At 39.3% G+C, this 12,649-nt stretch overlaps 1 protein-coding gene across 1 annotated transcript in view; it reads left to right on the top strand.

The window, feature by feature from the left end:
• The first annotated feature begins 224 nt into the window (after positions 1–224).
• The window catches only part of MNS1 (meiosis specific nuclear structural 1), a 35,419-nt gene continuing 22,994 nt past the window's right edge, over positions 225–12,649 (top strand). Inside the window, exons 1-3 of the mRNA XM_037053953.1 lie at positions 225–346; positions 1,224–1,442; positions 9,581–9,708. Of these exons, the coding sequence (XP_036909848.1) occupies positions 344–346; positions 1,224–1,442; positions 9,581–9,708 (350 nt within the window). The 5' untranslated portion in view covers positions 225–343. The remainder of the gene's footprint in view (positions 347–1,223; positions 1,443–9,580; positions 9,709–12,649) is intronic.

Below are 12,649 nucleotides of genomic sequence, written 5' to 3'. Positions count from 1 at the left end.
CACCAAGAGAGTTTAGCCGCTGAGGGAAATCTTGAGGTACGTAACAGATTGCACAGAGTTTGCATCAGGACCCAAGATTTGGACTTCCCGCCTGTCTCCCGTAGACCTACTGAGTAGATACTCTGCCAGCATCCCAAGAAGCTCGCAGCCTATTGGATCTTGCTTGTCCAATGGGAGGCCGCACCTTGGTTAGATTCGGGGGCACCTCGGAGGTCGTTGCTGGGAAACCACATAAACACCAGACAGCGCAGCCTGCAGTAGTTTGTACGTTTGCAGTAGGGGGTTGTGCCCGCCCTCCTGCACCCCACCTCCGAGCCGCAGACGAGGATTTTTGTCCACCAAGATGGTGAGAGGCTGGGGGAGGGGTTAGGGAGTTTGTGGGGGCCAGGTCTTGAAAGTACTTGCCTATTTATTGATTGAGTTGTATTTTAGAGCTAGTCTGCTTCCCCCCCCCCCAAAAAAAAACGTTTTGAAATGCTGAATCTGAGAATTAGTTGGAAAGTTGCATTTGTTTTCAGAGGCCTCGGGAGTGATTACTTAAGGGCCACTCCGCCGTAGCTACCATCTCCTTTTGCTTTTTTTCCGACACTATTAGACCTCCCGGTAAAAATCTTATTGACCAAATTTCAGGAACATTAGGAAGTGATTAAGAACTGCTGAACAAATGAATGAGTGGAAATTAAAATCCAAGAGAGAGCGAATGAGTAATTAGCAGTGGGTTGATCCATTAACGCTATATTAGGAAAACCTAGGCATCGGAGCAGCACGGAGCAGCACTTAACGGCCAAGACAGGGGGCCAGGGACAGCTAGTCAAGGCGACTGGGGAAGAGGTGGACATGGATGAGGAGAGGAGGAATTCGCTGGGTGGTGGTAAAGAGCTGGGTGTGTACAGAGAGCTCAGCTACACTTCTTTCAATTCTAGTGCAGCTGTTTATTAGCTGAACAACCTTGTAAAGTTGCTTTTACTTTTGTTTCCTCATTTATAAAATGGGGAATAATAACAGATCCTACCTACCTCATTGGTATATCGATATATTTACCTACCATCTTTAAACTTTATTATAGTATATTTTCCTGAATTTAGGAAGGAAGCCAAAGGCCCTTCCTGACTGTATTACTGATACCTATCTCTCTGTCATTTGTTCCTGGGACTTACATAAATATATTTTTAAAAATTAGATTTTGGAACACCAAAACGTGCATATATTTTTTGGCATTACAGGATTCCAAAAGAAGAGTGAGCGTCAGTGAAAAGCACCAGAATTTAGTAGATAAAAACTACAGGAAACAATTGGGTATCGAGGCACTAAAAAAGATAGATAATCAAGTCAGGACTCAAATGGTGCAGAATGAAAATGAAGCCCGTGCTGAGCGCAAGAGATTCCTCAGATTATTACAAAATGAACAATTTGAGTTAGATATGGAAGAGGCCATTCAAAAGGTAAGTTTTACTATTTATTCTTAACATTTTCCCTTTATTTTTCTCTTAGAAACAATGAAAGCTAACTGCATATACTGGCATTGAGTAGGTAACGCCATCAGACAAAGGACACCTCACCGAAAGCCCAGTGTAGCAGTTAAGAGCTGGGGTTTGGAGCTAGATTATGTCTTTGAATTAATTCTATTACTGCTGAGTATTACTTGTGGAAACTTGGATGGGGTACTTTTACTTTTTATGCCTCTTTATAAAATGGGAATAATAACAGTCCCTGCTCCATGTGATTGTTCTAATACTAAATGAGTTAATACATGCAAAGTCCTTGGGATAGTGCCAGGAAGAGAGTTAGCACAGGTTTTATTTCATAAATATGAAATCTACAATTACTAACAACCAGTTTTGTTCACATAAATAGAATTCTGTTGCTGTCCATAAAATTCTGAAGACAAAAATGTAATACCTTTTGAATTTATCGTGATTAAATATGTATATTATTGAAGTGGTGGAAAATGAACACTTAATGTATTAGGTATAAATTTACTTGGTAATTTTTATTTTTGAAATACTGCCTTGAAGAGTTCAAGTACAATTTATATGTATATAATTCCTAAAATATGGAGATAATTTTTCAGTGGAAATTTTTAAATATTTAAAGGGATGAGGAAGGTAGAAAAAGGGAAACCGATAAGCAACGAGTTCTTTTTTTAATGTTTTTTATTTAATTATTGTTCAAGTACAGTTTTCCATCCCCCACTCCCATCCCAGCCCACCCCGCCTCTGTGCTCCCCACCTCCCTCCCATTTCCACCCCCCTTAGTTGTTCTCCATGTGTCCTTTATACTAGTTTCTGTGAATCCTTCCCCTTTTCCCCTGAAATTCTCTCCCCTCTCCCCTCTGGTCCCTGTCAGCATGTTCTGAATTTCAGTGTCTTTGGTCATATTTTACTTGCTTGTTTTGTTGTTTAGGTTCTTGTTAAAGGTGAGATCATATGGTATTTGTCTTTCACGGCCTGGCTTATTTCACTCAGCATAATGCTTTCCACTTCCATCCGTGATGTTGCAAAGGGTAGGAGCTCCTTCTTTCTTTCTGCTGCATAGAATTCCATTGTGTAAATGTACCATAGTTTTTTGATCCATTCATTTGCTGATGGTCATTTAGGTTGCTTCCAACTCTTGGCCATTGTAAATTGTGCTGCAATGAACATTGGTGTGCATAGGTTCTTTTGGATTGGTGTTTTAGGGTTCTTAGGAATCCCAGCAATGGAATTGCTGGGTCAAAAGGCAGTTGCATTTTTAGTTTTCTGAGAAAATTCCATACTGTTTTCCATAGTGGTTGTACCAATCTGAAAACCCACCAACAGTGAAAGCAACGAGTTCTTATAAATGTAAAAAAAAGTGTCTGCTATTTTAGTATTTTTTCATTTCTGTTTCAAGTTCAACATTTTGTAGGACATTGTGGGAAGTGGTAAAGGCAAGTTTTAAAAGTAGTAGCCATCTGTCTGAGTTCCAAATTCCAGAAACTTAGACATGATTTTTTTAATCCTGAGCAGGATCCCTGGGTTTAGATTTTTTCATATTTTTTGCTTTAAAGGTAATCATAGATACCCTGTCAACTATCTGCTGCATATTTTAGTTTATATCTTATAAAATAGATATTTTCTTACATAATGTCACTGTCTCACCCAATAGAATTATCGATAACTTCTAGGTATCATTTCATACCTTTTCATAAGCAAATTTCTATGATTGTATCAGAAATCTACTTTTTTAGGAGGTTTGTTTTAATCAGGGTCCAAACAAGATTCATACAGCATATTCGGTTGTTACGCCTGTCAGGTCCCTCTTCATCTAAGGCAGCCCCTTTGTCATCCTTCATTTTTTTAAATTCATGTTTCTAGCTTGTTGACTAGGCTGAGTTTATGTTTACTTCCTCACTGGTTGCTTTAGTTTGTTCCCCTATCTCTTATATTTCCTCTACATGGAAGTTAAGTTAGCCTTAAAGGGTAAATGATTAGATTTGTATACAACTTTTTGGCAATTGCTCCACAGATGGTGCTTCCCTTGAACTTGTATCACATCAGCAGGCACATGCTGACCCTTAGTGATGCTAATGTTGATCAGTGATTGAGTGAGACAGCCTGGTTCCTCCATTGTAAAGATCTCCATCAGACTTTCATCTGTAGTTCAACAATGAATCTTTTCCTTCATTAGGGGTTGCAAAACACTGATTTCTAATTTTGTTATTGCTTTCACATTTAGCTGAAATCCTCCCCAAAGAACTTTCCCAAATCAGCTAAAATACAGTTCTTACTGGAAAGAAAGTTAATTTTCAGAGTAAAAACTTGGTGCCCTAGTCACTTCCAGTTGTATCTGCCTATGTTGTTGTGTTTTTTTAATTTTGTTTTCTTTAGTTTTTGACTTTTTCTTTTTAAAAGTATCTTTACAGATTCATGAGTCTGTATAATTACATTTATTATTAATTGAACTTTTTTTGATGCTCAGATTGTCCCATCTTTGACCCATCGGTGCCCTTTTATTGCTTCCATGTCCTTTTGACAAGACTCCCTTAATCTGTGATGGTATCCTTGTTTTCTGTCAGAACAAAATGATCCAGGCTAGTGATGGTTAATTTTATGTGTCAGTTACACCAGGCCATGGGGTGCCCAAATATTTGGTCAGATACTATTCTGGGTGTTTTGGGATGAGATTAGCATTTAAATCGGCAAACTGCGTAAAGCAGATTGCCCAGATTGCCCTCTCTCGTGTGGGTGGGCCTCATCCAATCAGTTGAAAGCCTGAATAGAACAAAAAGGCTAAGAGGAAACGCCTCCTTCTTGTCTGCCTTGCCACTGGAGGGACAACAGCTTTTTTCCTACCTTCACACTTGGACCGAAACATCAGCTCTTCCTGAGTCTCAAGCCTGCCAGCCTTCAGACAGGAACCACACCATCAATTTTCTTGGTCTCAGTCCTTCCAACCACATACACTAGAAGTACACCATTGGCTCTCCTGACACTCCAGCTTTCCCTCTCACCCTGCAGATCTTGTGACTTCCCTGCCTCCATAATCACTTGAGCCAATTCCTTATCACGTTGGTTCTGTTTCTCTGGGAATTCCCGAGTAATACGAGGCAGCTTATGTTGTAGATTTCTCGCTTCACACCTGGAATTGGCTGTTGTACCAAGGAGCTGTATTATCATTTAGTGGAAATAATATTTAGAGACAATTTGGGTGCTAGACGTGCTTATTATTCTTGAGTTATGATTGATTCTGGGTCTTTTAGTGGATGGAATTTGGAAATATACATGTTTTTAACTTTATTTTGACATAAGTTTAGATTTATAGAAGAGTTACTAAAATAGTATAGAGAATTTCTATATATCCTTCACCTGAATTCCCTTTATGGAATACTTATTAAAATGAGGTAATTAGCCTTGGTACAATACTGGTAATGAAATTACAGGATTTATTCAGACTTTAAATACTGATTCACATCAGTTTTTCCACTGATGTCTTTTTTTCTGTTTCAGGATCACAAATGGCATTTAGTTGCCATGTCTCCCTAGTCTGCTCCAGTCCATGAATGCTCCTCACTTTTTCATCTTTCATATCTTGACAGTTTTAAAGCATATTGTTCATTTGTTATCTTAGTTTTCTTTTTAAAAAACTGAATTATTATTGTATTTTTCCATTGCCATTTAGTCCCCTTATACCTCATCCCCCCAGCAATCACCACACTGTTGTCCATGTCCAAGGATACTTCATTCCTTTTCGTTCCGTCCCCCTCCCCCACTAGCTGTCATCCTGCTCTCCATCTATGAGTCTGTCCTCATTTTCCTTGCTAGTTCAGTTTGTTCATTAGATTTCAACTCATGTTGTTGCATGAATTATTCCTTTTAATTGCTGAATGGTAGAGTAGCATTCCAGTATGTGGATTTACCACTGTTTATCCATTCATAATTTGAAGGAAATCTGAGTTATTTTAAGTTTTTGGCAATTATGAATAAAGCTGCTATAAACTTTGATTACAAACATTTGTATGAACACAAGTTTTCTTTTCACTTGAGTAGGAATCTGAGAGTAGGATGGTTGGGTCGTATGGTAGGTGTGTATTTCATTTTATGAGACTGGCAAACTGTCTTTCAAAGCTGCTGCACTATTACACTTCCCCAAGTAATGTGTAAGAATTCCAGTTGCTTTGCTGTTGCTTTTTGTTCATTGAAATTGTTATTGGGATAATTGTAGATTCATATGTATTTATAAGCAATAATACAGAGAGACCCTATATTCTTTGTACCCAATTTTTTGCAATGGTACATCTAGCAAAACTAAAGTACAATATAACAAACAAGATACCAATAATGATGCCATTCATCAGTCTTGTTCAGATTTCCACAGTTTTACGGGAGCTAATGTTTGTGTGTGTGTGTGCACGTGTGTTTAGTTCTATACAGTCGATCACGTGTGTAAGTTTGCATATCCAGCACCACAGTCAAGATACAGGAGTCTGTGGCCTCAGGATCCCTCCTGTTGTTCTTTCACAGGCAAACCCGTCTGTTTGTTCTCCACGTTTACCTCATCTCTCACTTTGGTGATCACTAATATGTTCTCCATTTCTATAGTTCTGTCATTTCAAGAGTATTACATATACAACTCAACAAGAAGACAAAAAATGTTAATGGGCAAAGGATTTCAATAGCCATTTCTCCAAAGAAGATATACAAATTAGCAAGAAGCACAAAAAAATGCTCACCATCGTTAGTCATTAGAGAGATGCATATCAAAACCACAGTAGACACCACTGTAGACCCATGATTATTTTTTATTGATTTGAAGAGAGACAGACATCAACTCTTTGTTCCAATATTTATTTAAGCATTTAATGATTGATTCTTGTACATGCCCTGACCAGGGATGGAACTGCAATCGGGTCATATGGGGATGTTGCTCTAACCACCTGACTACCCTGCCAGGACAATTATTATAATTTAAAAAAAATTGGCAAGGATATAGAGAACTTGAAATTCTTGCACTTGTTTGCAGAAATCTAAAATAGTGTAATGGTTGTGGAAAACAGTTTAGTAGTTTCTCAAAAAGTTAAGTCTAGTTACTGTATTACCCAGCAGTTCCACTGAAGGTATATGCCCAAGATAATTGAAAACATGTACGCATAGAAACTTTTACATGAATGCTCATAGCTGCATCATTCATGATAACAACAAGTGGAAACAACCAAAATGCCCATAAGTTGATAAACAAAATGTATTATACCCACACAGTGGACTACTATATAGCTATTGAAAAGGAGTGCATTACTAAATCTTGCTGCAATGTGGATTAACCTTGAAAACATTATGCTAAGTTAAAGAAGCCAAACACAAAAGGCCACATGTTGTATGCTTTCATTTAAATGAAACACCTGGAATAGACAACTCCATAGAGATAGAACGTTCGAGTTTGCCAGAGGATGAGGGCTATAGTGGGTTCTCAGGTATGGATTTTTTTTGGTGGGGGGGAATGGTGAAAACATTTTGAAACACTGAAAACTATGTCCACACAAAAACCCACCCACACATGGATGTTTATAGCAGCTTTATTCATAGTTGCCAAAACTTGGAAGCAAGCAAGATGTCTTTCAGATGGTGAGTGATAAATAATCCAGACAATAGAATATTATTCAGTCCTAACAAAATGTGAGATCGCAAGCTATGAAAATACATGGAGGAACCTTAAATGTATTTTACTAAGTGAAAGAAGCCAATCTGAAGAGACTACACACTGTGTGACTCCAACTATCCAACATTCTGGAAAGGGCAAAAGTGTAGAGATAGTGAGAAGATCGGTGCTTGTCAGTAGTTTCAGGGAGGGAGAGATGAGCAGGCAGAGCACAGAGGCATTTTAGGGCAGTGAAACTGCTCTGTATGACACCGCAGTGGTGTGTGTCGACGTCATTGCACATTTGTCAAAACCCATAGAATGTACACCACCAGGTCTGAACCCTAATGTAAATGGTGGACTCTGGGTGACAATGACGTGTCAGTGTAGGCTGGTGGTGACAAGTGTGCCACCGTGGTGCAGGACGTTGACAGTGAGGGGGGCTGTCCATGTGTGGACGCAGAGGGTATATGGGCACTCTGTTCTTTCTGCCCAATTTTTCTGTGAATGCAAAACTCTAAAAAAATAGTCTGTTTTTTAAAAAAGTTCTGGAACTAGGTAGTGGTGATGGTTGACAATATTGTGAATGTACTAAAGGACCATCAAGTTGTAAACTGAAAGGTGGATTTTATGCTGTGAGAATATCTCACTGTTAAAATGAAGAACATGTTCCAAGAAATGATTTAAATGGGATCAAACGGTATGTAACCTTTTGGGACTGGGTTTTTTCCACTCAGCGTAATTACCAGAGATTCATCCAGCTTGTTGCATGTGTCAATACCCCACTCCGTCCTGTCGCCCGGCAGCATTCCGTGGTGTGGGTGCACCTCAGTTTATCCGGCCATTCACCTGTTAAAGGATGTCTGGTATTTCCAGTATTGATTCTTAAATAAATCTGCTATACACATTTGGGTACAGGTTTTTAAATAAATATGTTTTCATTTTTCTATGATAAATGCGTAAGAGTACAGTTGTTGAATTGTATAATAATGGCATATTGGCTTTATAACCAACTACCAAACTTTTTCAGAGTGACTGTGTCATATTACATCTCCACATAACAGTGTGAGTGAGTGATGGAGTTTCTCACCAACATTCGGTTTTGCCACTCTTTATTTTAGCCATCCTCATAGGGATGTAGTGGTGTGTCATTGTAGTTTTAACTTTCATGTCCTGGTAGCTCATGACGTTGAACATCCATTCATGTGCTTTTTCTTCCCTTGATGCAGAATTTAACCGAGCTTCTAGATCTCTACCATTTTACAGGAAGTACAAAGAGGGGAAACAAGTTAAACAATATCCTCAGGATGCAATGAGTGAAATTCAGAAATGGAACGTTCTATGGGAGATAGGTTCTAATTTCCACAACAAATTAGTGGCTTGGAAGGAAAAAGTATATATATAGGGGGTGACGGTTGCAGAATGAAAGAGACTTAAAAGAAATGATAACTCGATGCAACATGTGGGCCTTGTTTGGATTTTGGTTAGAACAAGCTTTTTTAAAAAAAGCATATTTGAGACAGTTGAGGAAACCTGAATATGGATGAGGCGTTAGACTTTACTAAGGAATTATTTTATTGTTAATTATTTAGACATTTTAATGGCATAGTTGTTATATAGGAAGAAATTCTTACTAGGTACAGATCAATACTCAATTATATACATGGTAATGACATTGCTAGGATTTGTTTTAAAATACACTAGAATCCTGGCAGGGTGGCTCAGTTGGTTTGAGTGTTGTTCTGTACAACCAATTGCAGGTTCAATTGCCAGTCAGGGCACTTACCTAGGTTGCAGTTTCAATCGCTGGTTGGGGCATGTAGAAAAGGCAGCCAGTTGATGTTTCTCTCTCACATCCCTCTCTCTTTCTCTTCCCTCTCTCCCTTTCTTTCCCCCTCTCTAAAATCAATAAATACATCCTGGGGTGAGGATCAAAAATAATTTTTTAAATAATAAAATACTCGCCCTGGCTGGTGTAGCTCAGTGGACTGAGCACGGGCTTGCAAACCAAAGGATCGTGGTTCGATTCCCAGTCATGGTGCATGCCTGGGTTGCAGGCCAATTCCCAGCAGGGGATGCATGAGAGGCAACCATCCATTGATATTTCTCTCCCTCTCTCCTTCCCTTCTTCTCTAAAGATAAATAAATAAAATCTTTTTAAAAATAATAAAATACTGTAGAAAAAGTAAGAGTGGCACGGAAGAGTAGAGAACAAAGGCTAATGAAATAGTGTTAGTCACAGAAGATGAGTGATAGCCACCTGAGGGTGTAATTTAATATTTTTCTTACCATTGGTGATGTTTGAAATTTTCCATGATAAAATATTTGGAGAATTATTTATTTAAATAGTAGTTTGTATTTTAAAGTAAAACAAATAATTGTTTGCTGTTCTGAAGGTACTTTCAGTTTTCTGATACAAATTCAACCTTGATGAAAAAAAATCTGATTCTGGAAGATAAATAACTAAAGTTACGTATTTTTTATCCAGGCAGAAGAAAACAAAAGATTGAAGGAACTCCAGCGTGAACAAGAAGAAAAACTGGCTGTGGAACTGGCAAAGCTGAAACACGCCAGTCTAAAGGAAGAAAAGATGAGGCAGCAAGTAAGAGAAAACAGGTACATTGGTTTCTATAAATTTCATTTGTTTAGTTTTTATCTTTAAACTTTTATGTAATGCTTAGTACCTGAGAATGAAATTTCTTTTTATAATTGTACATAATTAATTTTGCCTGGAAATACTTACAGCTTTATATCCTCTATGTATTAATTTGAGAAAAGAAGTTGTATTCCTAGAAGTAAAGTGTTAATATTTAGGGTAAAAAAAAATCAGTTCCCTCTGCTCTTTTCTCAAAACATAATTCTTAAAAGGACCTCTTACAAAAAAATAGACTCATTGAAACCTACTCTTAAGAGAAACCTTAGGTGATGCCTCATTTAATTTTTATGCTCCTACGTAAACTGCTCATAGCGCTTCTGGAACGTGGCTGGTCAGCTGTGGTCAACACCTCTAGTGCTGTGATAGGAATTTTCTTTTTCGTTCAGCCCTAATTTTGAATAATCTTTTTTCCCCTGTCTCAAAATTAATTTCCCTGTAACTTCTACACATTTATCTCTGTTTTGCTATCAGTTGGGAAAAAATTAGTTCTTTAGGACATTCTTTCATGTTTATGAATTCACTAAATGTTTTCTTCTTTAAGTTAAATATCCCTCATTCTTTTACTTGCTCACCTTCCAGGTTCTCTTCTGTAGATCTAATGGAGACTGTTGGTGTTCCTTAACAAAATACTGCCCCACGACTTCTTTTTTTGTGTTATTGCACTCACTCCTGGGTACTGCTTAGTACCCTTAATAATGGGACTACTAACCATATTGATCTAGAGTGTGTTTTCTTTTTTTTAAATATATTTTATTGATTATACCATTACAGTTGTTCTGTCCCCCCTTCATTCCCCTCCACCCACATACTCCCTCCCCCACCATTCTCCCTCCCCCACCATTCTCCCCCCCTTAGTTTATAACCACGTGTCTCAAGTTCTTCAGATTCTATATTTCCCCCACTATTCTTGCCCTCCCCCTATCTATTTTGTACCTACTGTCTATGCTATTTTCTGTACCTTCTCCTCCCTTCTCCTCCTCCCTCTCCCCAGTTGCTAACCCTCCATGTGTTCTTCATTTCTATGGTTCCACTCCTGATCTATCTGTCCTCTTGGTTTGCTTTTGTTTTAGGCGTGGTTGTTAATAACTGTGAGTTTGCTGTCCTTTCACTGTTCATATTTTTCATCTTTTTCTTAGATAAGTCCCTTTAGCATTTCATATAATAAGGGCTTGGTGATGATGAACTCCTTGAACTTGACCTTATCTGAGAAGCACTTTATCTGTCCTTCCATTCTAAATGAAAGTTTTGCTGGATAAAGCAATCTTGGCTGTAGGTCTTTGGATTTCATGACTTGGAATACTTCTTTCCAGCCCCTTCTTGCCTGTAAGGTCTCTTTTGAGAAATCCGCTGACAGTCTGATGGGTACTCCTTTGTAGGTGACTGTCCCCTTATCTCTTGCTGCTTCTAGGATTCTCTCCTTCATTTTAGTCTTGGCTAATGTAATTATGATGTGCCTTGGTGTGTTCCTTCTTGGGTCCAACTTCTTTGGGACTCTCTGAGCTTCCTGGATTTCCTGGAAGTCTATTTCCTTTGCCAGACTGGGGAAGTTCTCCTTTATTATTTGTTCAAATAAGTTTTCCACTCGTGGCTGTTTCTTTCCCCCTTCTGGTACCCCTGTAATCCGGATGTTGGAACATTTAAAGATGTCCTGGAGGTTCCTAAGCCTCTCCTCATTTTTTTGAATTCTCATTTCTTCATTCCTTTCTGGTGGGATGTTTTGTTTTTCCTTCTGGTCCATTCCATTGATTTGAGTCCCAGTTTCCTTTCCACCACTATTTGTTTCCTGGACATCTCCCTTCATTTCAATTAGTTTAGCCTTCATATGTTCTTCTAATTTGTGACTATAATCCACCAGTTCTGTGAGCATCCTGATAAACAGTGTCTTGAATTGTGCATCTGAGAGGCTGGCAATCTCTTGGTCGCTTAGGGTTATAGGCTCTGGGACTTTGAGTTCTTCTTGAGCCATCTTTTGGGCTGTTCATGCCTGTTATGTAGCAAGATCGGAGCCCTAGGTGTTCACCAGAGCAGGGCAACTGAGTTGCTGGGTTGTGATGCTATATGTGGGGGCGGGGTCAAAGAGGAACAATGGCGTCAGGTCTGCCGCCTCCTGCTGCGGCCCCCACAGGTGGCCAGTGTGGCAGCTGCCACCGCCACCTGGGCCCTCGTGTTTCATCCCACTGCATGCGAGTGTGCCACCCATGTTAGCCCTCCACTGGGTTCGCCCCCTGTGGCCTGCGTGGTCCGTCTCACTGTGCGCAAATGTGCAACTGCGGTCAGTCTGCCCCATACCCTGACTGGGTCCAGGCTACTTGCGTGCCTAGGTCTGGGGATCTTTTCTGCCCGACCCTGCTCCGCTGCTGGCTCTGCCCCTCTTACCATCCAGATCGAACAGTTAGTTGTTGTCGGACTTCCGTATAATTCAGTTTTCTGTTCTTTGGCTGTGTCTTTGTTCTCCAAACCTTTGTTGTATTCAAACTTGGTTGTGGGAGAAGGCAGTGTTTCCACCTATGCCTCCATCTTGGTGGAAGTAGAGTATGTTTTCTTAATATTACCTAAGATTGAATTACTTTTTCGGGGCAGCCATGACACCCTTCTGATTAAAACTCAGGGCTAACAAATGCCCAGCCTGTACTTGCAGGTATATAGGTGAATATACTGGACATTTACTTTGATAGTTGTTGCATTTCATCTCAGCAGTGTTTCTGTAGAATATGTTATGGCTGTGGGTGAGTTTCAGGGGCTTTAAGCCTCATTAAGTTATATTTATTTGGCTCTGACTGGTGTGGCTCATTTGGCTGGAGCGTCATCCTATACACCAAAAAATTGGGTTTAGGGTTCAATCCCCTGCCAGGATGCACATGGGAGGCAGCCACTCAATGTTCCTGTCTCAGCAATGTTTTT

The sequence above is a fragment of the Sturnira hondurensis genome, unplaced genomic scaffold (genome assembly GCF_014824575.4).
Source record: "Sturnira hondurensis isolate 20B ecotype Veracruz unplaced genomic scaffold, ASM1482457v3 Scaffold0008196, whole genome shotgun sequence".
Classification (NCBI taxonomy): Eukaryota; Metazoa; Chordata; class Mammalia; order Chiroptera; family Phyllostomidae; genus Sturnira; species Sturnira hondurensis.
Note: the sequence above shows the minus strand (reverse complement) of the source record. Positions and strands in the feature narration are given on the sequence as shown.